This window comes from Erythranthe guttata, chromosome 12, assembly GCF_056151865.1.
Source record: "Erythranthe guttata isolate IM_541 chromosome 12, IM_541, whole genome shotgun sequence".
Taxonomy (NCBI): domain Eukaryota; kingdom Viridiplantae; phylum Streptophyta; class Magnoliopsida; order Lamiales; family Phrymaceae; genus Erythranthe; species Erythranthe guttata.
The window spans coordinates 12,997,169-13,020,414 of record NC_142544.1 but is presented as its reverse complement, the minus strand read 5'-3'; the positions used below and the strand labels follow the sequence as shown (position 1 = coordinate 13,020,414).

The window sequence follows — 23,246 nt, the reverse complement described above, 5'->3', positions numbered from 1 at the left end:
CGTCCAATAGGATGCAAGCTGATCTACAAGAGAAAAAGAGGCGCAAACGGAAAGGTGGAAACCTTTAAAGCAAGACTAGTTGCGAAGGGGTTTACTCACAAAGAATGGATCGATTATGAAGAGACTTTTCCGCCAGTAGCCATGCTTAAGTCTATACGTATTCTACTTTCAATCGCCGCCTATTACGATTAGGAAATATGGCAGATGGACGTCAAGACAGCTTTCCTAAATGGAAGTCTTGAAGAGCGTATCTATATGATGCAACCCGATGGTTTCGTGGCCAAAGGCCAAGAACACATGGTATACAAGCTCAAGAAGTCCATCTATGGACCTAACCAATCATCGAGATCATTGAACATCCGTTTTGATCAAGCAATCAAATCTTTTGGTTTTATGAATCTTCGGATGAACCATGCGTGTACAAGAGGTGCAACGAAAACATAGTGGTGTTTTTAGTATTGTACGTAGATGACATACTTCTCATAGGAAATGATGAGGGAGTACTATCATCAGTTAGGGTTTGGCTATCGAGTCAATTTGATACGAAAGACTTGGGTGAGGCTGCATATATTCTTGGGATCAAGCTATTGCGAGATCGAAAGAATAAGATGCTAGGGCTTTCACAGGAAAGTTTTATCAACACAGTCCTTGCCCGATTTAACATGCAAGAATAAAAGAAAGGTTCAGTGCCTTTCAGACATGGACTCTCACTATCTAATGATCAGTGTCCTAAGACATCCGATGGGATAGAAAGAATGGAGACGATTCCTTACTCTTCGGCAGTGGGAAGTCTCGTGTACGCCATGCTATGCACTAGACCAGATATTTGCTATGCCGTGGGCATAGTGAGCCGATATCAATCTAATCCGGGAGAAGAGCATTGGACCGTGGTAAAGCATATTCTCAAGTATCTTCAGAGGACTGGAGATTATATGCTAGTTTACCAAGGTGCGAACATAATGCCGATAGGATACACCGACTCGGATTTCCAAGCCGATAGAGATTCTAGGAAATCAAGATCGGGCTATGTGTTTACCTTGGGAGGAGCCATTAGTTGGAGAAGTATCGAGCAATCTTGTTTTGCTGATTCAGCTATGGAAGTCGAGTACGTTACAACTTCAGAAGCAGCAAATGAGGCAGTATGGCTTAGGAATTTTCTCATGGACTTGGGAGTGGTTACAGCTGCTCGATCGGCTATGAGACTGGAATGCGATAACAGCGGGGTAGATGCCAATTCGAAGGAACCTAGAGCTCACAAGAAAGGAAAGCACATTTAGCGCAAGTACCACATCAAAAAAAAAAATAGGAAAAAAATTAAATTTGAAACTAATTAAAATAGACACCAAGATGTCGAAAAACTACACTTCGAATCGATATCTTAAGCGTCGAGAAAAAGACTAGAAATCGACATCAATGATATGTTGAATTTTTTGGTACAAATTCGACATTGTAATTTCGATTTTTACCTATAAAATTCGACATGTACATGTCGACTGCGCTGCTAGGGTGGTTTTTTTTCCGAAAACGATATCCTAGCTAAAAACAATACATAAATGCATACATTATTGGGTTCTTTCACCGTAGAATCTTCCATTTTGATGTCTTCTAACTCCATATATGCCATCTTTGTACGGTTTTTTGAGTTTTGAGGGTTTTGAGTGTTTAGGTTTTGTGGGTTTATGGAGGAGGAATGAGCAAGATTTTGGTGGTTTTTGGAATATGGAGAAGATGATAGTTTGGTGTTGTGGTTTTGTGATGGATGTTTTGTGGTTTTTGAGTTTTAGTATTGCATTATTTTGATTTTTCTATTTATTTTAACATGTAAGGGTATTATAGTATTTATACATTAAAAAATTTAATTTTGTCTTAAACTTATTGAAATTAGTATTGCAAATAGCCGTGGCCTTATAGTCCCAAGTGTAGATTTGTAGATCATAGAAGATTCCAGAACATCTTATAGAATCCTCCTTTGTATATTTATAGTAGGATATCTTTGGAGTGTTCTAAAGAACATATCCTAGCCATTAAATAAAGATGACCAACACCGTTTACTAAGGATGTGTAGTTTTATAAATAGGGGTTGGACATTCAAGTATTAAATAACACAGCCTAACTACTGTAGTTAATTCAAGCAATCTTCTACTCTCACCACTTTATAAACTAATTTCCACAATATTTTAAGAGACATATTTGATTATTCCTTCATTTTTTTTAATGCTTTTTCAAAATATATAATTTTTTGAAAAAGAAATAAGAATTTCTTAACAAATACTGAAGAATATGCTGTTCCAAAAAAATTATGCACATCGCAATTCAAATGCACGCGCCAAATAGTATTTTAGTTGTGAATTTTAATTCTACCCATTCGCAGTGATTATTAAATTGATTAGTGTCTAAAACATCAATTCAATTCATAAAATAAAACGAATCACTGGAACAAACGTAATCAAAATATGCGTCGCAGTTCATACGCGCGCCCAAATAGTACCTGGTCACGAAACCTAGGTGTACTCAATTTTTACGATTATTAAATTGATAATTATCTAAAACATTGATTCAGTAAGAGAAAATGAATTAATCGCACAAATGTAGAGCGTAAACAACTTCATTTATGAATTACATACAATCAGATTGGAATACACACCCATTTTTTTCGTGAAACGTAAACTGGGTCGCACTCACAACTAGAACACACAATAAACTTCTGCAGAAAACCCCTGATATTATCTCCAAGGAATTTTCTCTGTTTACACGTTCTATTATCTCATTCTATTTCGACTGAATCACAACTCTTCATATATGTGTTACTCTTGTGGACCAAGTAACGTATACAAGGAACATTCCTAGTTAATAACTTGACCTCCAAAGACAGCTACTTCCTAACCGACAAAGGAGTTTGTATGGCAACAAACTCTTCATAGCCTCAACATCTCTTTCCATGTGCATGTGATCTTCTTTCTATCTTGTTCTCTCTTCTTAAGTTGAACCAATTTCAACTCAACAAGTTGTCTAACCATATTCAGTTAGAGTTTATCTAACTAGGGTTATGCAGCTAGAGTTAGTCTAAAAAGTGACAGTGAATGCTCTTAGGTTGGGGGAAGAGGGGATGTGCGGGGAAGTAGAATACACTTACTCTTTCATTTCCTTTTTTTTTCATTTTTTTTTCTTTATATATATATTATTATTAATATTTAATGTATATTTCTGTTTTCTTTTCATTCATATAGAATGAAAATTTTATTAAACATTAATGAAAATATTTGCAACATATAACAAATAAGAATACCACAATATTTCTGAAATTACAATATATGTTTAAAAAAGTACAAGAGTATTAAATATTACTTTGAATATAATACATTATTGTGTTAATATTAATATTATATTTTTGTCCTGTAATAGTACTGTCTCAGAGAGTAATATTACTATATTAATATCAAGGTTGTAAAAAGCGGTAATCGGGTCGGAGTCGGTCAGGCACCGACTCACGATTAATTGGTGCGGCGGTGATTAATCGGTGATAAATCGGAAATAACTCGGTTTTTAATTTAATATTATATTCTTCTAGATATTATTTATAAATACTCAAAACATATATAAAAAGATATTTAAACATAGTTATATCTCCATCATGTATATATCCTAATAACATAATAAAAGATTAATAATAATAAGATCATAATACATAAATATTTTTATAAAATATAAATAAAAAGGCAATTTTTTTGAAGTTACATTTATCCTTGAACATTCCTGGCATACATCATTAGTTTTTTAACAATAACAATTAACATAAACAAAATAAGGTATAAACTCATATTGCTCTATTAAAATCCGAACTCTTATTTTGAATTATAAAAAAAAGAAAAAAAAAATGATGTTCGGCCGATTTTTGCCACCGGGTTAGACCTGCCTTAAAGGTTTGACCGCCTAAAACCACCTCACATGCAAAAAACCGATTTTTCAAACCTTTAAACTAAAATCGTAAAGGTTTGGGACCGCCTCCGCCTCGGAGACCGATTAATCGGCTGCCTCTGCCGATTTTTAGAATACTGATTAATATTAAGGGTAAATTCCACTTTCCCCCTTTTGTGGAATTTAATTTGTTTCTTTTTTTTTTCCTTTTGAAATTTTTGTTAAATCTTTTAAATTATGTTGAAAATTTTATTTGTTTATATTTGTCAAAGTTATAGGATTTGGATTTACAAATTTTATTTGTGTGTAAATAAATAAAGGGGTTATAAATTTCTTAGAGGTATAAATCCATATTTTTATTTACTATTAGGGATAATCCCTCATTAAGGTTAATATCTCATTTATCCTTATTATATTCATAAAAATATAATTAAATTATTATTGCTAGCCTAAAGTAACTCCCCTAAAATAACTCTCCTTAAATCTCTCACCAACTCCCCCAGATCTCTCTATGAATGCAAATCACGCATTTAGTTTTTCTTTTGATTCTTTTTACAATCTTTTTCTGATTTCGATTTAAAAAATGTAATTTTTTTTCAATTTTCATTTTTTTAATTGGTTTTTTTACCGCAAGTTTAACAAAAATTAAAATCCACTACATACTCTTTGAAAACCACTATAAATTCATCTTTTACAATCTTTTTGTAATTTCGATTTAAAAAATATATTTATTTTTTTCCAATTTTCATTTTTTTAATTGGTTTTTTTACCTCAAGTTTAACAAAAAATTGAAATCCACTACATACTCATTGAAAACCACTATAAATTCATCGAAAATCACTATTCGATTAACCTAGAAATCAGTATGAAATTATCGTAATCAACTTTAATATCAATATAAGCACAACAAACGTACGTATCGAAATCAAATAAAAATTTACATAATCCACTACGAATTAACGTAATCCATTACAACATTATCAAAATCCACTACAAAGCTATCAAAATCCACTTTATAGGTTAAAGTAATCCACTAAAAAATTAATCGTAATATATGGATTGAAATCCACTACATACTCATTGAAAACCACTATAAATTCATCGAAAACCACTATTCGATTAACGTAGAAATCAGTATAATAATAATAATAATAATAATATAATAATAATAATAATAATAATAATAATAATAATAATAATAATAATAATAATAATAATAATAATAATAATAATAATAATAATAATAATAATAATAATAATAATAATAATAATAATAATAAAAAAAGTCAACATACGAACAAAAAAGTTCCAGAAATCAATATTGTGAAAATGGGAGTTAATATTATATATGTATTAAAATCGGGGTCAATTTGTAATATTACTAAGTTAAAGTATCAGAGATGAAATTGATTTAAATTATATCCGCAAGGATGAGCTTAATACGAAATTATTTTTGGTCTAGATATATGTGTATGTAAGTCTTTCTCATTGGAGTTAAATCCAATTGCCCATGTATGTATTACAATTATTGGATGCATATAAGTACATCTAGTTTGGCTTGATTTAGATAATGAGATTACACAAGATAAAATCATTGTAATCTTACTGGGATCAGGACTCACGAGTTCTCGTACTATCCAACTCATACATCCTTTTATCCTTAATAATTAGATTATTAAATAACTCTATATCTCTTATCTTATAAAAGATATTTATTTCAATATCTCTTATCTTATAGAATTTAGACATGTCGTATAAAACAAGTAGTACAAAATATATCCTAGAGTTGCAAAACAATCGTGTCTCAATAGAATTATAATCCACTGCAAATACTATCTGCTATATGATTTCTCTCCTTTATAAATACCAGCGATATGCTTCTCTTTTCACATAAGCTTTTTATTTGCATTAATCCATTATTATATATTTAGAGAGAGAAAAACAGAGAGAGAGATGGAGCTTGATTTGACACCACAGTTGGCGAAGAAGCTGTACGGCGGAGATGGTGGCGCGTACTATGCGTGGTGCCCTAACGAGTTGCCGATGCTCCGCGAAGGCAACATCGGCGCCGGAAAGCTTGTTGGTTGAAATAACCCGTTATTTTGGAGCATCGTCAAGAGGCCTTGTTTGATCTCAAAATTATGCGCCTCAATGGGTGGATATTGGATGCTCGGGCGGAATCCGTCAAGAGTCGGTATTATGTAGTCTTGAAGTGCCCGTGCCTAACTGCTGGCTGTAGTGGAAGCCGTGGGTGTTGGTCTTGGATTTGGTTTCCGTTGGCATCAAGTAAATAGCCCTCTACGTCTCTGCGTTCTTCGTCTTCCATTATATTATTTGCGCGTTGAAGTCTCCTAGCGGCTCGGAAAGTACGTTCGATTTCGGGATCAAACGGTTCATTAGCAAGATCGAGTCTCATGCGCATAAAACAGTACCTAAAACAAAAATAAAAATAAAATTAAAATTAAAATTGGGTGAAGCGTGAAAATTGTTCAAATCTAGAGCTAAAATACAATAAATAATTAAAACATTCCCCTGCAACGGCGCCAAAAACTTGTTGGTTGAAATACCAAATGCAAGTGCACGTATCGTACAAGTAATATAGTGGACAATTAAGTCTGGATATCGATCCCACGGAGAATATTTAATTATCTATTCCTAGACGCTAAATTCTATCAATTGATATCAAACCCACCCTACACAGTCGAAAGATAAACAATTATACTAAATTAACTAAACTAAATTAAAGCAAATTAAAAAGACAAGAGCACGAAAGCAATTTAAAATGAAGATTTAATCAGATAAAGCAAGCCTAGGATTTTATTCTCCCCTCTATGTGATTATGAATCACCCAATTCGTTCAATTATGCAAGTAATTAACTCGGATTATTAATATGAGATGCTAAATTAATCATAACCCGCCTCCGCGTGTATTACGATTCTAATACTCTAGATTCAATTACTATATTCCTATGCAATTAATTATAGAACACAACATTAAGCATAAATATCAATAATGGCTACCTAAGTGATTAACTATATTCCTATGTCAATACCACAGAGGCTCTTCTATCACAGTTCTAATTATTAACCCGACCTTCCGATTCATGCGATTAACAATAACATAAAAAGCACATAAAGTGGCCAGTTTCATGAACTTAATAAAACAAGTAGAAGAAATAATTCGGAATTAAAACTTGCATAAAATCATAGAATTGAGTTCATAAATCCCACATAGGGTTCAAAATAAAATCCTAGAAATAAACAAATTAGCTACTCATGATTAAAGTAAAAACGCAAGTAAAATAAATCATAGACGATAAATCTATGCTTGGAGTCTTCGAATTCTTCGTCTTCGTTATTGCTTCTTTGCTCTTGAAATTGCGTAAAAAGATTCTTCAATTGCGTGCTTGAATTAGTCTTATATAGGGTGGAAAACATGGAGGGGAATGTAGTTTCCTTGTGCAATTAGAGTTCATTTACTGCGCCTCTACGTCTTCTCGGACGGCCATCTGGATTTGCAGTTCAATTTCCAGACGGTCGTCTCAATTCAGAGACTGTTCTCCCATGAAAATATTCGGACGGGCGTCCGAATTCCTAGTGTATTTCTCGGACGGCCGTCTGGGCTCTAATTCTTCAGATTTTTTACTTCTTCACTTTTCGCCCATATTTTCTCCAAAAATGCAGTTTGGAGCCTCTATTTATCCAAGTCTTCAATTTGTACCTAAAACACAATAAATCAACACTTTAAGCACCAATGATCAATAAAATACACTAAAAGCTCCAATTAAAAGATATGATTAAGTGTAAAAATATACACTTAACACACCCCCAAACTTGAACTTTTGTTTGTTCTCAAGCAAAATCTACTCATAAGCAAATAACTCAACTACTACATCTCATTACACATATTAATGATCGACTTCACGTTTTCAGAACTTGTAAGTATAATGAAAATTCTTAGGCATTTTCAAGCTCAAAATTCAAAAGCACTTGTCACTTTTCATTGTCAAAAACCACAAATCATGCAATTGCTTCAAGCATCCAATATTTATAAATTAAACATAGAAAAAAATTTATGCTTACATACATATGTTTTACTCCATATACGCACCAAATTCTTCTACCCTACTAATACCGAATATTAAGCTATTGGAATCATTGGGGCTTTTTGGCTTACAATTGTTAGGCTGTTTGGTTCGAGGTAGGAAATATGAGTATATGTGGCTTCTTGAATTGAGGTGATTACACCAAATTTTGAAAAATAGTGTTTGAAACAATGAATTCACCTCTAAGGACTTTAATAAACTCGATTCTCACAAGTTCAAAACTATCCACTTTTTCTCTTGAAGCAGTGGATCAAGCTTTCAAAAATAATTCAACAACTAGTCCTTCCTTCTCCCTTCTAGTCTCTTCTTCTTCTTTTTTTTCTTTTTATTTTTCTCTCCTTTATGTGTGTATATATATATATATATATATATATATATATATATATATATATATATATATATATATATATATATATATATATATATATATATATATATATATTAATTTTTTTATTTTTTTTCAAAGAGGAAGAAGAAGGACTTTTATAAAATTTCCAGCCAAACTCCAATGGGTAATTTTTCAATAATCTCCATGTATTCGACCTTACACACATTGGCTAAAAGAAAGAGCACCGTTTCTCCAACGCTCAAATCAAGGTTTTAAGGATAATTTTGATAAAAAAAGTCGGCTTGAAAGGCTCAAACGGTTCAAAGAATGCCCAAATCATATCCCAAATCACTCACTATCCTATATTTCGTATCATAAATTTCCTAAGATGAGCTCTAAAACCGAACATAGCATGATCTAACACGAATTAATTCCAAATTTAAATAAGTATATATAGTTTGGCTTGATTTAGATAATGAGATTACACAAGATAAAATCATTGTAATCTTACTGGGATCAGGACTCACGAGTTCTCGTACTATCCAACTCATAGATCCTTTTATCCTTAATTAGATTATTAAATAGGGTGTTTCTACCATGAGATCCTGTGTTCTAAACTTTTATGAGATATCCCCTTCAAATTGCGACACGTGTCCCAGCGAAAAAACCTATTTTTTCTCCATTTATGTATTGTCGCAAATACCCTTTTTACAATTATTATTTTAAAAAAATCAGCAATTATAAATTATTAATGAAATGTCAATTTTACCCTCTCTATTTTAATGCAATTTTAAATATATATTTATTGCTGAATTAAAATTTATAACGTCAATTATATCATTATTCGTAAAAATCATTAAACAACCCATCCAAAATTGCATCAACCTGAATTCGAACTCGTGACCATCAGAAACACACAAGAATACTTACCATTAAGACACAACACATAATTGACAATAAACTAACAATACGGATATATATCACAAAGCTACAATTTATAATGGTTATAAAACTTATATAAATAATGTTAAATAAATTATTAATTCTCATATAATTATTATTATTATATATTAAAAATATCCCATACTAACAAATCTTTATATAATATAATTTAAAAATCTAAGGAAATGTTGTTCAACTCGTGTAATTTAAAAATGAGTTTCGAAAGAATTTGAAGTTTGAATTGAATCGTAAATTGGAAGATTTAATTAAATCGTAGTATTTGAATCAATTAAACTCATGTGTTTTCAATTCAAAAACAATATTCAAAGATTTGATCGATTAAGCTCAACTCATTTCAATTCGTAGACAATATTCAAATATTTGAATCGGTTAAACTCAATAATTTACAATAGCGTATTAATCAATCTGTGTATAGTTAAAGTTTAGTAACCTTTTTTTATTGAATTTTATCATAAAAAATAATAAAATTTAATTCGTAAAAATCGTAAGATTTAATCGGTTCATGGTTAGATTAAATCTTACGATTTACGATCTGATTCTTACGATTTTACGAATTAAATTATTATTTTGTTGTTAAAATTGAATTAAAAGGATAGTAGACTTTAATTATAAATAGTTAACTCGATTAATACGTTCTTGTCAGTGGTTGAACTTAATCGATTCAAATTTTTGAATAATATTTACAAATTAAAAGGATTTGCGCTTAATTGATTCAAATCATACGCTTTAATTAATCTTATAATTTGATTCTTGCGTAATTTAGGAATTATTTTTTTATGATAAAATTGAATTAAAAATGTATTACACTTTAATTAATAATAGTTAATTTGATTAAGACGTTCTTGTCAATAGTTGAGCGCGCTAATGAATCGATTCAAATATTTGAATAATTTTTACGAATTGAAAGGACTTGAGCTTAGTTGGTTCAAATATTACGCTTTGATAAAATATTATGATTTACGATTAGTTTCTTACATGTGTTAGGAATTAAATTTACAATTTTTTATGACAAAATTGAATTAAAAAGATATTAGACATTACTTATAAATAGTTAAATCAATTATGTAACATGTTATGTCAATAGTTAAGCAACCGATTAAAATATTTGAATAATGTTTACTAATTGAAAGGATTTATACTTCATCGATTCAAATCTTATTAGTTGATTAAATTAAATATTAAAATAAAATTCACAATATAGTATTTGTAGTATATAATTTTATTTTAAAGTAAGAAAACTACTAATTGGAATCAGTTTTAATTTTTTCTTCTTCTAAATAAACATATTATTTTATTTTTTATTTGGATTTGTCACACTATCGATTAAATAACATAAGTGAGTTTGAATTAAGTTATGCATTTGTTTATATTTAATTGAGCATTCTTTACATTTTTAAATGGTGGAGTTTATTAATACTTCTAATATTATATAATTAATGACAAATGTTTGGCGTATTGAACTGCAATTCTTTATATTTTTCAAACTATATTTTATTAAATTTGTTAATAATTTATTTAATATAATTAAATAATAATAAATGTTGCAATTAATATTTGAATTAACAGGTGGTGGGGATCGGCGGTGGTGATTTGTGGGTGTGGTGAGTTGGAGCGGGGAAGAAGAAGACTTTTATTTTATTTTTTTATTATTATCCTTATTTAATATAAAATGTAAAAAATACTTTTTGTTTAAGAAAATATATAAAGATTTTTAATGCTAGAATATATGTTTTAACTATTGCAAATTTGTCCTTCAATTTAAAATATTTACAATTGGGTATATTAATCAACTTAATATAAGGATATTTACGTCATTTCATGTCAAAAATCCCTTACCAGTCGCAAGCACAGCGAGTGACCAACACGAAGGTGCGCCAGGGGCGAATACGCCTTTGACTAAAATTCATAGGGAGGTATTTGCTAATTATTTTATGACAGGGGGGAATCGCGCAGTTGCGACTTTCACAGGGGTAGTCAATGCAATTTACTCTAACTCATCGATGCATTCGACTCAAGCAAATTTTTTATTTTTTTGAAACAATAAAAGCAATAAAACAAAAAAAATAAAACATCTAAAATAAAAACCCAAGGCATGCAACTAGAGCAAATAAGCACAAAAACAGTTTTTCCACCCTAAACTTAAAATTTCCGTTGCCCTCAACGAAATTAGCACAAAATTTAAGGATAGAAAACACCTCAATAGTCGGAGTCGATGCGATCGGGGTGCTCCTCCCTAGCTCTCTCACGCTCCTCATCATCGACAGCTCGGGTACAGGCTCAAGAACCGGCGCCGGTAAAGGTCTCGGCTCGACACAATCGGGCGTCCCACATCCCAAGTGGGAGCGGGTTTTTGGCCGATTTTGCCACCGAGTTTGACCCACTTTAAAGGTTTGACCGCCTCAAACTGCCTAAAACCGCCTCATAGGCAAAAAACTGATTTTTCAAACCTTTACACTAAAATCGTAAAGGATTGGGACCGCCTCCGCCTCGGAGACCGATTAATCGGCTGCCTCGGCCCATTTTTAGAACATTGATTAATATTAAGGGTAAATTCCACTTTCCCCCCTTGGCTTTGGCTCGATATCAATTTATTCACTTCTACCCCGATTGTATCGATTTGCCCTGTGTAGTTGAGAAATTGTCTCAATGTGGTCATCGATGTTAGTTTTCAGACCTTTGACCTTAACACCGTTAAATAATTATATATAAAAAAAAAAAAAAAAAACAATTGTGACTGTCGAGATGGACTATGTTTTCTTGTTATCTTGATTTTTTATATTTTTTTTTGGTTTTTTTTAATAATTATTTAAACTGTGAGGAGTGGCGTTTTTGTAATTTCAGAGCTTAGGTGAGACGATGTTAAAACATTTTGGTTATTAAAATTAAACCAAAATATATTAAAAAATTATTAAAAAAAATTAAAACAACAGTCAACAGACGAACAAAAAAGTTCCAGAAATCAATAATGTGTAAATGGGAGTTAATGATGTATTATCAGGGTCAATTTGTAATATTATTAAGTTAAAGTTTCAGGGATGAAATTGATTTTAATTTAATCCAATTACCCGTGTATGTATTACGTAACGCATTACATAATCCAGTTATTGGATGCGTATAAGTATATCTTTTTTTTTTTGAGTAATTCAAATCATTACAAGGGGAAATAGGGGAGGGGGACTCGAACCCTAGACCTTTTACCCTATTGGTAAGGCTAGGTACCAACTCTCCTAATGAGGGTTGATGCGTATAAGTATATCTAGTTTGGCTTGATTTAGATAATGAGATTACACAAGATAAAATCATTGTAATCTTACTGGGATCAGGACTCACGAGTTCTCGTACTATCCAACTCATACATCCTTTTATCCTTAATAATTAGATTATTAAATAACTCTATATCTCTTATCTTATAAAAGATATTTATTTCAATATCTCTTATCTTATAGAATTTAGACATGTCGTATAAAACAAGTAGTACAAAATATATCCTAGAGTTGCAAAACAATCGTGTCTCAATAGAATTATAATCCACTGCAAATACTATCTGCTATATGATTTCTCTCCTTTATAAATACCAGCGATATGCTTCTCTTTTCACATAAGCTTTTTATTTATTTGCATTAATCCATTATTCGTCGTGTTTTGTTTAAAGAGAGAAAAACAGAGAGGGAGATGGAGCTTGATTTGACACCACAGTTGGCGAAGAAGCTGTACGGCGGAGATGGTGGCGCGTACTATGCGTGGTGCCCTAACGAGTTGCCGATGCTCCGCGAAGGCAACATCGGCGCCGGAAAGCTCGCCCTTGAGAAGAACGGCTTTGCTCTGCCTCGATACTCCGATTCTGCCAAGGTTGCTTACGTGCTTCAAGGTATATATATTCACAATTCAGATTGCCTGTTTTTTCGATTATGTACTTTTTCAGAACGAGTTTCATCTTTCTGGTGTTGATTTCTGCTTTGATCACTCTGTATTTTTTTTAATTTTTTTTTTTCAGTTTGTGTATTCCCGCGTTATTTTCTGTTTGAATAAGTTGTTTGACGAATTGAACTTATGAAATTGATATAGGTAGTGGAGTAGCCGGTATAGTCCTCCCGGAAAAAGAAGAAAAGGTGATCCCAATAAAGAAGGGAGACGCCATAGCCCTCCCCTTCGGAGTAGTCACCTGGTGGTACAACAAACAAGACACGGAGCTAGTCATTCTCTTCCTCGGCGACACCTCAAAGGCCCACAAATCCGGCTCCTTCACCGACTTCTTCTTAACCGGTCCCAACGGAATCTTCACCGGATTCTCAACGGAGTTTGTTGGCAGAGCATGGGACTTGGAAGAGAGCACCGTCAAGACACTCGTCGGCAGCCAATCAGGAAACGGGATTGTCAAGCTCGATTCCACCTTCAAGATGCCCGAGCCCAAAATCGAGCACTACAATGGAATGGCGTTGAACTGCGAGGAAGCTCCGTTGGATGTGGACATCAAGAATGGTGGCAAAGTTGTGGTTCTCAACACTAAGAATCTACCGTTGGTCGGTGAAGTTGGGCTCGGTGCAGATCTTGTTAGGTTAGACGGTAGTGCAATGTGCTCTCCAGGTTTCTCTTGTGACTCTGCTTTGCAGGTTACTTACATTGTAAGGGGAAGTGGCCGTGTCCAAGTTGTCGGTGTCGATGGGAAACGTGTGCTCGAGACGAGGCTTAAGGCTGGTGATCTATTCATTGTGCCTAGGTTCTTTGTTGTCTCCAAGATTGCTGATCCCGAGGGTATGGACTGGTTCTCCATCATCACTACTCCAAAGTAAGTTCTATTCAAATATTTTTGATTCTCTATCCTTATTTAATTTATACAAGGAGTTCCTTTTTTTTTTTTTCTTTTTTCTTTTTGCTAACTTCTTAAATGTGTGTTTTGTTGTGATATTTGCAGTCCTATTTTCACTCATTTGGCTGGACGGACTTCAGTTTGGAAGGCGCTTTCGCCCGAAGTTCTACAGGCGGCTTTTAATGTTCCGGCAGATGTCGAGGAGAAATTCACCTCAAAGAGGAAGGCTGAGGAGATCTTCTTTCCACCACCAAATTAATCTAGCTTTATTTTGAATTTATTTTTGATTTTAGTTACAGGACAAATAGTTAGAAGTACCATTAGGTTAGATTCTTTTCAGTTGATTTTTAGAGTTTACTTTGGCTTTATTTTAGGTTAATTTCTTTTCACTTGCTACTCAGTTATGCAATAACTTTTATATGGAATAGTACATAGTTTATAATTTTGGCTGAATGGCAAAAATGCCCATCACTTTTCGACGGACGGCCCTCTGGGATCTCAATCTTCAAATTTTTGACTTCTTCACTTTTTTTACCATATTTTCTTCAAAATTGTAGTTTTGACCTTCTATTTATCCAATTCTTCAATTTGTACTGAAAATATAATAAATCAACATTTTAAGCACCAATTATCAATAAAGTACACCAAAATCTCCAATAAAAAGATTTGCTTAAGTGTAAAAAAATACATTTTTTTTTTCTTTTTGGGCCAAAATATTTTTATTCCATTAAATATTTTTGGGCAAAAAATAACACACCCCCAAACTTGAACTTTTGCTTGTCTTCAAGCAAAATCTACTCATAAGCAAATAACTCAACTACTACATCTCATTACATAGATTAATAATGATCAACTTCACGTTTTCAGAACTAGTAATTTTAATGAAAATTCTTAGGCATTCGCAAGCTCAAAGTCAAGAGCACTTAGTCACATACCATTGCCAAAAACCACAAATCATGCAATTGCTTCAAGCATCCAATATTCGTAAATTAAACATAGAAAAATATTATGCTTACGTACATATATTTGACTCCAAATACTCACCAAGTTCTTCTACTCTACTAATATGAAATATTAAGCTATTGGGATCATTGGGCCTTTTTCGCTTTCAATTGTTAGGCTCTTTGGTTCGAGGTAAGAAATATGGGTATAGTGGCTATTCTTCTTCAATTGAGGTGATTACGCCAAAATTTGATAGATAGGCGTTTGAAACAATGAATTCACCTCTAAGGACTTTAATAAACTCGATTCTCAAAAGTTCGAAAGTCTCCACTTTTGCTCTTGAGGCAGTGGATCGAGCTTTCAGAAACAATTCAACAACTAGTCCTTACTTCTCCCTTCAAGTCTCTTCGTCTTCTTCTTCTCCTTTTTTTTCCGAAGAAGAAGAAGAAGAAGAAGAAGGACCTTATAAAATTTTCCAACCAAACTCCAAGGGGTAATTTTTCAAGAATTTCCGTCTATTCTACCGTTCATGCATTGGCTAAAAGAAAGAACATTTTTTTTCCGAGGCTCAAATCAAGGTTCTAAGGATAATTTCGATAAAAAGGCCGGCTTGAAAGGCTCAAACGGTTCAAAGAAGGCCCAAATCATATCCCAAATCACTCACTACTCAATACTTCGTATCATAAGTTTCCTCAGGTGAGTTAAAACCGAACATAGAATGATTTAACACAAATTAATTCTAAATTTAAAATACAACACATTCAACCAAAGCAATGCACAAAGTGTGATTCCTAGCAATGATTTGTTTCTATGTTCCGTTGAATCGAAAGATAAACAAACATCTAATCCTTAACATACAAAACAAGCAATCTCATCATCAAACATTGATCATCTCTCATCATCATAACTCATCGATGCATTCGACTCAAGCAAAAAAAAGAAATCTTTTTTTGTTTTGTTTTTTTAACGGTAAAAGCAATAAACTAAAATAAAATCTAAAGTAAAAAAACTAAGATAATAAGAATCTAAAATAAAAATCTAAAATAAAAATCTAAAATAAAAACCTAAGGCATGTAACTAAAGCAAATAACCACAAATACAATTTTTCCCACCCCCAAACTTAAAATTTTCCTTGCCCTCAACGAAATTAGCACAAAGTTGAAGGATAGAAAACACCTGACTAGTCGGAGTCGATGTTATCAGGGTGCTCCTCCCTAGCTCTCTCACGCTCCTCATCATCGAAAAGCTCGGGTACGGGCTCAAGAATCGATGCCGGTAAAGGTCCTGGCTCGATACAATTGGGTGTCCCACATCCCAAGTGTTGTACGATGGCTTGTAGCATCTTGCCCGACCATCTTTGAAGTGCCTCCACCATATTGAATTTATGCTCGACGGTAGGCAACCGGTTCCTCGTAAGTATCATCTCTGGCTCCATCATCTTTTGGGAATCATCGATCGGCACGTGAGCTTGAGGCTTCGGGGTCGTTTCTAGCTTGCGGTTGAGGAGCGGTTTCAATTTTGGCCACGGCTTGTGGCTCGTTATAGATTGCTTCCTTGAATTGCGAGGCCGCAAAATCGGCAATTGGATTCCGGATGTTGAGCTCGATGTCGTTCGGTTGTTTGGGGACTTTCTTTCTTTTACACAACCCCGTGATGAAGCTAGGGAAGAAGTTCCCTTTGAGTTTTGTGAGCCATAGTTGATCGTACATAATGGACCTGACATCGATCGGCTTCCCCGTAATACTGTAATATGCAATAGCACACCGTTCGTGGTTGATTCGACTAAAAGAGGTAGTCGGGATCACGTTGGCGCAAATGAACTTGAACCATGCCTTGCCTTCACTGGCGGAACATAGTTAAGGCGGGGGGACGGTTGACCCCCCAGAAAAAAAAAAAAATTTAGTACTATTATTTTTAAAATTAGTTTTATATTTATTGGGCTTTAAAAAAAAAAAAAAAACCTAATCTAATAAAGTTGAAAAAGCATCCGTCTCTTTTATCTACCCTAGTACAATTAATTGTGGTCCCCCACTAACTCTTCACAAAATAATAACTCCTAAGTCCTATCCACATCAAACTAAAAGACAAAACAACACAACCTATAAAAAGAGGGGATTCGTAACTTTTTCTTTTGGTCCAAAACTTGCAGGTACAATTTTTAATCTCATCTCTTATTGTTTATTTGCTTTGTATTTATGAGATTTTCTAATGGTTATTGTTTCTTAATTTGCGTATAATATTGTTATATTTGATTTTCTTTTTCTATGTTTGTTTGAATATCTAGAATTTTTGGTGTTGACTCAATCATAAATTGTTATTTACAACTAGTTTAAATTTTTATTGGATATCGTTTTCATAATCGTATTCATTGATTTGGGGTGTATTGAGTTTTTTTCACCGTGTTTTTTTACCTCCTGCTTAATAATTCAAAGATTCATTTTTTTATTGTAATTATAGGTTTGTTATTACGATGTCTACACATCAATCTAAGCGATTAAAAAATACAACAATTGGAACATTTTTTAAGAGTGGCCGTGAAGTGCCAAAAACAGCTGATGTTGATAGTTCCAATGTTGATGACCAAGAAATAGTCGAACCTTCTGCTCATAACGATGAACTTCTTGGTTATAAACTTGAACAAACTGCCGCAGTTGATTCTAACCAGGAATTAATTTTGGAACGTGATCCGGAAAAACATCTCCAAATTTGGCAATATCGAGTTAACCAACAAGATGAAATTCGACGTTCTTATATCAAAATGGGGCCATATCAATTTTATTTATCAAATTATCCCTATTCAAAAAATAAAAAATATCGAAGGAGATTTCAGTATTCTTGGTTTGCCCAATTTCCAACATGGTTAGAGTACTCACCTACTACAGATGCTGCATATTGTTTATCTTGTTATCTTTTTGCAAGCAAACCAAATGGACGTCTTGGGGCAAATGCATATACTGTAGTAGGATTTCGCAATTGAAAAAAGGTTAACGACACGACGTGTGCTTTTCTAACTCACGTGGGAAATCATTGGTCCCCACCATCTGTTGCTGTAAAATCATGTGAGGATTTAATGACTCAATCTCGACATATTGACAATGTTATGATGAACCAAAGTGATGAACAAATACTTAAAAATCGCTTGAGGGTGAAGACATCGATTGATTGTGTCCGGTGGCTTGCATATCAATCATGCCCTTTCCGGGGACATGATGAAGGCCCAAAATCAACCAATCCGGGCAATTTTATAGAAATGGTGAAACTTTTGGCAAGTTATAATCAAAAAGTGTCTGAAACAGTTTTGGAAAAAGCTCCTCATAATGAAATACACGTCTGGAATGATTCAAAAGGAGATATTGCATATTATTGCTACAAAAGTGCGAACCAAAATTCGTGAAGATATTGGTAATTCAAAATTTTGCATTCTAGTTGACAAAGCACGGGATGAATCAAAGAAAGAGCAAATGGCTCTTGTTTTGAGGTTTGTCGACAAAGGTGGTGTTCTTCAACTTTGTGGCTTGGTTTGAAGATCTCAATCTAAAGCTCCAGAAGGAACAACTTTGGCTAGCGGCGGCGGTCATGTGGAAAGCTTGGGATACACGGAACCGCGACATGCACGGAGAAAATAATGGAGCGACGGGTGATATCCTTACCTGGAGCACAATGCACTTGACACTTTACCATGAAGCAAACACGAAACAGCGAGCAAACCAACGTTCGAGCCATCCAGCAAGTTGGTTACCACCTGGCCAAGGTACTTTTAAGATTAACATAGACGCGTCGTTTCCGGTGGGCAGAGATTTCTATACCACTTCCATGGTTGCTCGGGATTGGATGGGAAATTGTATTTGGTGGTGTGTGGAGAAATTTCCGGGTCGGCCTAAACCGATATTCGGAGAAGCTAGGGCTGCCCTACAAGCTCTGAGGAAAGCTACAGAATCGGGCTGGCGATCGGTTATAGTGGAAGGTGACTGCTTACAAATTATCGAAGCTCTACAAGGAGGTGACACTTCATCGGCCCCATTTGGCGCTATCATTGAGGGGTGTTTAACTCTCGCTCGTAATTTAGATTTTGTTTCATTTGTTTTTGTTAAACGGACAGGAAACAAGCTAGCTAATGCTATTGCTAAATCACATGACTTTTCTTGTACCGAAGGGTTTATCCTTCCTTCAAGTTTGGCACCGTATACCTAATAAAATTGCCCTTTCTTCTTCTTCAAAAAAAAAAAAAAATATAAAAAGAAATGAATTAATATTTTTTTTAGTATACCGACGGTGAAGTAGTCGGTAGTTATTAATGATCAGAATTGTAATTACTGACCGATTAATGACGCAAAGTTACTCGTCGAAAAAATTATCGTTGGAAGTAATAGTTGGTATATACTGACAGAAGTTACTGACAACCAATTAGTTAGTATTTACTGACTGAAAACAACTAGTCACTAACATTTACCAACCGTTTCACCGATAGAATATTATGCCGCTAACTTGAATCTTTCAGACGAAAAAAGGTGGTGTTTTACTGACTGAAAACAATTAGTCGGTAACATGTTTCCAACGAATCACCGACAGAAATGTACGTCGTTGAGTTGAATCTTACCGACGAAAAATCATCAATTTGAAGATTATTTGTTCGGCGGAATATTATTTGATCATCGACCCCATTTTCATCGCTAATTTACCGACGGTTACAAATTTTGGTTGATAGCATTTAGCGAGGGGGTTTATGCCGACCGATTCGTTCCGTCGGTGAATCCATCGGTATAGTAATTTAGCGACCAATTTTATTGATTTGGAGACGTAGATTTCTATCGGTGAAGCCCAGTGGAGAGCGATGCGAGATGAAGTCACCAAAGATCAAATTGGTGAAGTGTTATGTGATGGGCATCCAACGTGGATTAAATACCCGGATAAGGGGACATATGAGCTCAATTGGAAGAGCATCAACTATGAAGGCAAGTAGAGGCGGAGTCAGGAAATTATAGTTGGGGGGGGGGGGGGGGGGGGGGGGGGGGATAATAAAGATTTAATAATACGAGAAAATAAAATAAAATAATATTTAAACTGTATGCAATAATAATAAAATTATTTTACACAAAAAAAAAATAATTAAAATGAACTCGACGATCTTTCATTGTATATAAATTTTCTATGATCGAATCTGTGCTAAAAGTATCAGCAATATCCCTCTCTATATGTGGGACTATGCAATCTCCAAGAAACTCATCTTCCATTTTGTTTCGAAGTTTAGTTTTAGTAAGTTTCATAACAGAAAATGCTCGCTCTGTAGTAGCGGTAGAAACATGAAGAAGTAAGATGAGCCGAACTAATCTGTCAACCAAGTAATATATTTCTAACTTTTTCGTCTCCGCTAACCCTTCACACAATGTTGCTAAAGTTGATATCTGACATAAATTTGGATGCTTGATCACGTCTAGATAATAATGCTGCAACTGAAACTTCAAAAGGAGTCTTTCTCGTTCAGTGAAATCCTGAGGATAGTATTTTTCAACGAGAGTGCAAATATCATCTTCATTAAACGACTTATATGAATTACTAGGATCTAAAGCGAGACTAAGAGTCAAGAGTTCCACTGTTTGATCACAAAATCTGCTGTTACAATTTTTTCAATTGAGTGTCTATTGTGGTATTGAAAATATCAAAATGAAAATAATGCTCAATAGTAATATTAATATCTCGAGGTTGATGAATCGACTTTCCTCGGCCTACTTTATAAGCACCATTCATATTAGGCATCTCAATATTCTTGCTTTCACAAAATGATATAACATCACTTAGAAAAGCATCCCATCCATTATCTCTCAATTTTTGAAGGAGTTGCTTTGTCGTTGAGACTAGATTCATAGCATTTAATATATCTTGAGACTTTTGCTGCAAAGCTTGGCAAAGAACATCAGTAATTCCCATCACTTCTTTCATCAAACTAAGAATAAAGACAAACTGAAAAGATGTCATGGTAGTATAAGCAGAATCGGCATCACCACGTTGAGAAAAATTGGCGCCATCAACTATAATAGTTTGAAGCACAATACCAGTAGCATTAAACATTTTTATTAAGCTACATATTGAAGAAAAATGAGAACCCCATCGAGTATTACCTGCCCGTTGTAAAGTACTAATCTGGTTAGCTCCCTTACCTGTCTCAAGCTCACTAGTCGATATCAAACAAGAAATTTCAGCCTGTTGTGCATTAATTAACTCACCATTTCGCTTAGTAGAAGCACCGACAATATTGACAATAGAATTCAACTTCGTGACAAATTGATGCACAAGAATCACTTCCCTAGATGCTGTAACTAGAGCCAATTGAAGTCGATGAGCGAAACAATGCACATAATATGCATATGGACAATCCTTCAAAAATAATGCTTGCAATCCATTCCATTTACCACGCATGTTGCTTGCCCCATCATAACCTTGGCCTCGCAGATTGTCAACACTAAGTGCATGATGAGAAAGAATAGTGGATAACTCACACTTAAGAGTCAATGCAGCAGTGTCTTTCACACTTACAATATCAAAAAAATGTTCTTGAAGAACACCACCTTTGTCGACAAACCTCAAAACAAGAGCCATTTGCTCTTTCTTTGATTCATCCCGTGCTTTGTCAACTAGAATGCAAAATTTTGAATTACCAATATCTTCACGAATTTTGGTTCGCACTTTTGTAGCAATAATATGCAATATCTCCTTTTGAATCATTCCAGACGTGTATTTCATTATGAGGAGCTTTTTCCAAAACTGTTTCAGACACTTTTTGATTATAACTTGCCAAAAGTTTCACCATTTCACCATTCCTTTTGAATTGGTGGCCGCCGCCACCAATTCATTTCTTTTTATATTTAATATACATTAGGAGAACCTGGATCATATTTATACCTTAAATAAGAGGCAATATCACAAAATATATCAATAATCCATGACTCTCATAATGTAAAACTAGCAAAAATCAAAAAAATATTCCAAAATTCTCAAGCATCCAAGTGAGCAATATATATATTTTTAAAATAAAAGATGCACTAGTTTGAAGTAGATATTCAAAACAAGAACTAGATAAAAACGAAATATCAAATCCAAAAGACTATCTCAACGTGAGCTATGAGCAGATTGATGGTCATGTGTCGCCGAGTTTCCAATATATGTATCTTCGGTCGATTTCATTTTTTCCATCTCAATCAACTCAGTTAACTTCTGAACCACATTATCCATCTTATGCTCAAGTGTTTCAATACGATTAACTACGAAAGTAGAACTTTCTGTTCAAAAGAATTGTGAACTTTTAATACGATTAATAAGTTAACTTTCAGTTAACTTATTCTTTAAGATAATTCTTTTTTACCAAATATTATGGAAGAACTTATAAATTTGTTAACATCTTATAAATTTAGCCAAATACTTATTTAGGCGTAGCTTGTGGATGTCTTGTTCTTTGAAGGCGTGACATTTCCTTTTCATTATAAAAAGGAAAAAAATCATACGATTACGTTTTCTTATTTAAATAATTATTTATGGCTACTACTCGTAGTAAGATATTTTCAAACGTTATGTTGTAATTATTATTTGATAAAATTTAAATATTAATAAATGAGTGTCACATATTTTGTAACAAATAAATAAATAATAGTTTATTATTTAATAACTTAACATGGCTAATATAGACAATATTTTTCTAACTAATTATTCATAAAATAGTAAAATAGCCAAGTGATCAGTGGTGGCTAGCTAAAAACTATATGTTATCTAAAATTAAATTTAACCTTTAGAGTAGTGGTGGAAATTGGGATGGAATTCCCGATTTCGATCCAAAGTTTTTTGATATTGGAATAACGTTCTTCATTCCGAGTTCCAATTTTTCTTTTTCTGAATTATTTTCAATCGGAATTGGAATATACATGAGACTTGGATTTTCAATCTGATTTTAATTTTAAAAATTTTTGATTCCCCCTCCACCCCCACCGTAACAAAAATTACACTTACAAGATCAATAATATATATTATACATTTTAAATTTTAGGTAACTCGAAAAATGGAATTTTTTCAAATTCCACGGATTCCGATTTAATAATTTCCGATTTTGCAAAGAACTTGTTCTTTTCAATTTCCAAAATTCTAATTTCCATTTTTTCTTTTTTTTTATTTCTTTTTGGAACATAATCAAAATTGGCTT

General features: G+C 33.4%; 2 protein-coding genes and 2 pseudogenes across 2 annotated transcripts; 3 read left to right on the top strand and 1 right to left on the bottom strand.

Moving 5' to 3' along the window:
- The first annotated feature begins 755 nt into the window (after positions 1-755).
- Positions 756-1,277, top strand: LOC148766505 (secreted RxLR effector protein 161 pseudogene; annotated as a pseudogene).
- Positions 1,278-12,909: 11,632 nt separating this feature from the next.
- Positions 12,910-14,561, top strand: LOC105967749 (11S globulin seed storage protein Ana o 2.0101). Its single transcript, XM_012992364.2, has 3 exons — positions 12,910-13,180; positions 13,378-14,098; positions 14,225-14,561. The coding sequence occupies exons 1-3, from the start codon at positions 12,985-12,987 to the stop codon at positions 14,376-14,378; spliced, it is 1,071 nt and encodes a 356-aa protein (XP_012847818.1). The 5' UTR covers positions 12,910-12,984; the 3' UTR covers positions 14,379-14,561.
- A 3,750-nt stretch (positions 14,562-18,311) lies between these two features.
- LOC148766504 (uncharacterized) lies at positions 18,312-19,252 on the top strand. The gene is made up of 2 exons (XM_088827322.1): positions 18,312-18,389; positions 18,554-19,252. Exons 1-2 carry the CDS (start codon positions 18,312-18,314, stop codon positions 19,250-19,252), a joined length of 777 nt encoding a protein of 258 aa, XP_088683448.1.
- An 896-nt stretch (positions 19,253-20,148) lies between these two features.
- On the bottom strand, positions 20,149-21,672 carry LOC105962847 (uncharacterized; annotated as a pseudogene).
- Between the last annotated feature and the right edge of the window lie 1,574 nt (positions 21,673-23,246).